The following is a 4217-nucleotide window of genomic DNA, read 5'->3' on the forward strand; positions in this document are numbered from 1 at the left end:
CCGAGTTTGGACCCACTTTCATCCCTAGTCTAGATTTATTTTTAAACTTAGGGGGTGTTTGGGATAACTTTTCAGACTAAAAAATCCTTTTTAGAAAAGAACTTTTTGATTCATATATTTTTCCAAAAAATATTTTTAAAATGTATCTATTTAAACTTTTGAGGGGAGAAAGGGAAAAAAAGAAAAAGTTGCCAAAAATCACAGATTCGTGACTTTTTAAAAACTCTATTTTTATTCTTCTAAAAAAAACTAATTTAAAAGATCTTTTCCAATTACCAAACAACTTTTTAAACTTTTGATTTTTTGAAAAAACCAAAAATCCAAAAAAATTATTTTAAAATCAAAACCAAGCACCCTTTAAAACATATTTCAAAAGTTAAAATTCAAAGTGTTTTTTAAATAAAAAATAATTGAAGGCCTAACCCGGTAAACCAATGGTTGGTTAAGGTGTTTTGACTTATTAAACAAGTGGTTGTGTGGGTGGATGTTCCAATGTAAAGACTAAAGACCACTCCAGCTCAGCTGCAAGCCACTGCGTCTCTCTCTCATTTTCGTGTTTTTTTTTTGTTGGCTTTTGGTCTTTTTTTATCTACAATCTCTCAAACCCTACTCACCCCCCTTATCTTGGTGATGGCGTCTTCCACACCACCAACCTTGACCACCACGAAACCATATCAGAACCACCATATACAAGGCCTACAGAACCATCACCGCCGTACACACAATGGCCATAACCCACATCATCCATCCCCCAAGGTTTCTCTTCACCCTCCAACACCCACAAACAAACCCCCCGTCCCCGTTCCTGCCACCGTCACAGCCGGTGGCTCGTCTTCTCTCCAGCACCGTAACTCTACTTTTGCCCCTTTTTCCTCCTCAAAATCCGAACTTGCGGCCGATTTTTCTGGTCGGAGGTCAACCCGGTTTGTTTCCAAGATGCATTTTGGCCGGCCGAAAGCTGGAGGCTCCAGTAGGCATTCTGTGTTAGCCGAAGACGCCCTCCAACAACTTATTCGATGCAGCGGTGATGATCGATTGGTCGAAAGTGTTTTGCTCAATTTCCAATCAAAACTATGTGGGTCCGATGATTATAATTTCTTGTTGAGAGAATTGGGCAATAGAAATGAGTGGTCAATGGCGATCCAGTGCTTTGAGTTCGCAGTGAGTCGCGAAAGGAGACGAACGGAACAAGGTAAGCTAGCTAGTTCAGTGATCAGCGTTCTTGGTAGATTAGGGAAAATCGATTTAGCCAAAAAAGTTTTCGAAACAGCTGTTAGTCAAGGGTACGGAAACACGGTGTACGCTTATTCGGCTTTGATCAGTGCATATGCGAAGAGTGGGTTATGTGATGACGCCATAAATGTGTTCGACACTATGAAACTCTCTGGGCTGAAGCCAAATCTTGTTACTTACAATGCGTTGATTGACGCTTGTGGCAAAGGAGGTGCTGATTTCAAGAGAGCATCCGAGATCTTTGATGATATGTTGAACAACGGGTTTCAACCTGATCGAATCACATACAATTCTCTCCTTGCTGTTTGTAGTGGTGGGGGGTTATGGGAGACAGCCATGAATTTGTTTAACGAAATGAGTTACAGAGGAATCGACCCAGACATATACACTTACAACACGCTTTTAGATGTTGCTTCCAGCGGTGGACACATGGACTCTGCTTTTCAAATAATGACAGAAATGGCAACGAAGAACATCATGCCCAATGAGGTCACTTACAGTACAGTGATTCGTGGGTGTGCTAAGTCCGGGAGGTTAGACCAGGCGCTAAGTTTAGTGGGTGAAATGAAATACGCAGGCATTCGTCTGGATAGGGTTTCTTACAACAATCTGCTTGCTATTTATGCTAGTTTAGGGAGGTTTGAGGAGGCTCTTAATGTGGTTAAGGAGATGGAAAACACTGGGTTCAGAAAGGATGTTGTAACCTACAATGCACTTTTAGATGGGTTTGGAAAACAAGGGAGATATGATAAGGTGAAAGAGCTGTTCAAGAGGATGAAAACAGAGCGGGTTCCTGCAAATCTCTTGACTTACTCTACACTGATCAGTGTGTATCTGAAAGGCGGTATGTATAAAGATGCTACAGAGATGTACAAGGAGTTCAAACGTGAAGGTTTGAAAGCTGATGTTGTTTTCTATAGTGAAATTATCGATTCATTATGTAAAAAAGGGTTGGTAGAATCTTCTGCTTTGTTGCTGGATGAGATGACTAGGAAAGGGATTCAACCAAATGTTGTCACCTACAATTCGATCATTAATGCCTTCGGTCAGTCACCGAATACCGGTTTTTCGAATGACCGCAAACAGGAGGTCAAGGAGGATGCTGTTGCTGTTGCCGATGAAGATAGAATCATCAAGGTTTTTGAGCAGTTAGCTTCTGGAAATTTGAGTATTGTAGAAAAGGGAAGAAAGGAGATTATATGCGTGTTGGGAGTTTTCCGGAAGATGCATGAGCTGGAAATTAAACCAAACGTGGTGACCTTTTCGGCTATTCTTAATGCTTGCAGGTTTGCAGTTGGTTTCAGTTTTGTTTTGTTTTGTTTTTTTTTTTTTTTTTTATATAAAATATAATATTTGTGCTGCAGCCGGTGTAGTACATTTGAAGAAGCGTCATTGCTGTTGGATGAGCTGCGTTTGTTTGATAATCAGGTGTACGGAGTTGCACACGGGCTTCTGATGGGGTACAGAGAAAGCGTATGGGTTCATGCTCTGTCTCTTTTTGATGAAGTCAAACGCATGGACTCTTCAACTGCATCTGCCTTCTATAATGCTTTGACTGACATGCTATGGCATTTTGGACAGGTAGAAACTTAAAATACCATCTATTAACTAAGCAGTAGTAGTGACTAGTGAGTGAGTGTGTGTGTTAAATCATTGATTTGTTCAGAAAAGAGGAGCCCAGCTGGTTGTGCTTGAAGGGAGGCGCAGACAAGTATGGGAGAACACCTGGTCTGATTCTTGCTTGGATTTACATTTGATGTCTTCTGGTGCTGCACGTGCCTGTGTTCATGCCTGGTTGCTAAATATATGTTCAATCGTTTACCAAGGCCATGAGTTGCCAGCTTTATTGAGGTATCACATAAAACCCGAAGCCTTTTTCACTAGTTGTATTATATGTAAGTGATTTGGTGACATATATGTTTCTTGATTCACAGCATTCTAACAGGGTGGGGTAAACACAGCAAAGTAGTAGGGGATTGTGCTCTTAAAAGAGCGATTGAAGCTCTTCTTGGAGGGATGGGGTCCCCATTTAGGGTTGCCACATCTAATATTGGCAGGTTCATATCACCTGGACCTGTTGTGGCTGCCTGGATCAGAGAATCAAACACCCCAAATTTGCTTCTTCTACAAGACGACAGAAGAGCTTCAGTTTCTCCTCAAACCTCAACCTTCAAATTGCACCCACTTCCGCTTCCATTCTAGTTTTTCACCTCATCTTCAAGCTTCAAATGGTAGTTTTTGTTGTGTTAGATATTATTTATAGTATAAAAGAAAGGGAATGGAATGGAGGGTGTTATCCGTGTAAATTTAACTTAAAACAGTAAATAGGCTCTCTCTGTCATTTTCCTCATTTACCATTTGAAAGCGGTATTTCGTGCTCATACTATCTTTGAGCTAATTTAAATACAAGCAGATGTGATGTGTTGTTTTTTTGACTTGTGAAATTGTAATACAAAGTTGTTGTATATTGAATGAAATGATATGCTATTGTGCTCGAGTATGTACAAAACATGCTTTTCCCTAAATGGTAAAACTAAAAGGAGGATAAGAACCCATAATAAATAAATGAGATTTTAGGTCCAAACATGGTCACTTCAAAATGATAACAATCAAAAGTTTTTTTTACATTATTTATTCACGAGAAAAATTACAAGTTCGGATTGTCTGTCTTAACGAATTTGGAAGATCTGATTGTGAGTGGACACGTTTTGGATTGAATGATGGATAGATGGTCATGGATGGATATACCTCTAAACCCTATTTTATCCTTCCCATTATTTACCATTTCTTCGTCTGTTTGCTACGTAATAACTAGTTCTCCCTTTATTTAATAATTAATATTTATTTATGTGCTATTTTTAGCAATTTGTAACTGTATAAATATAAATATCGTTAAAAAATGACTACGTCAAAAACAGGGTATGGGCATCACCGTCACGTCACCTACCCTCATACATAGTCGCCGTTTACCGTTTCTTCCGATT

At 39.6% G+C, this 4217-nt stretch overlaps 1 protein-coding gene across 1 annotated transcript; it reads left to right on the forward strand.

Annotated features, from left to right (window-relative positions):
- Window positions 1-521: 521 nt before the first annotated feature.
- On the forward strand, window positions 522-3670 carry GUN1 (s uncoupled 1). Its single transcript, XM_078972783.1, has 4 exons — window positions 522-2519; window positions 2598-2814; window positions 2900-3084; window positions 3168-3670. Exons 1-4 carry the CDS (start codon window positions 631-633, stop codon window positions 3433-3435), a joined length of 2559 nt encoding a protein of 852 aa, XP_078828909.1. The 5' UTR covers window positions 522-630; the 3' UTR covers window positions 3436-3670.
- Window positions 3671-4217: the final 547 nt, after the last annotated feature.

Source organism: Lactuca saligna, chromosome 9, assembly GCF_052625555.1.
Source record: "Lactuca saligna cultivar CGN05327 chromosome 9, ASM5262555v1, whole genome shotgun sequence".
Taxonomy (NCBI): domain Eukaryota; kingdom Viridiplantae; phylum Streptophyta; class Magnoliopsida; order Asterales; family Asteraceae; genus Lactuca; species Lactuca saligna.

Bases quoted from the DNA above. Each gene is read 5' to 3' on its own strand.
- GUN1 (XM_078972783.1), top strand. From the start codon at position 631: ATGGCGTCTTCCACACCACCAACCTTGACCACCACGAAACCATATCAG. The intron at 2,520-2,597 runs GTTTGCAGTTGG...TTTGTGCTGCAG, and splicing joins GCTATTCTTAATGCTTGCAG to CCGGTGTAGTACATTTGAAG. The intron at 2,815-2,899 runs GTAGAAACTTAA...TGATTTGTTCAG, and splicing joins TGCTATGGCATTTTGGACAG to AAAAGAGGAGCCCAGCTGGT.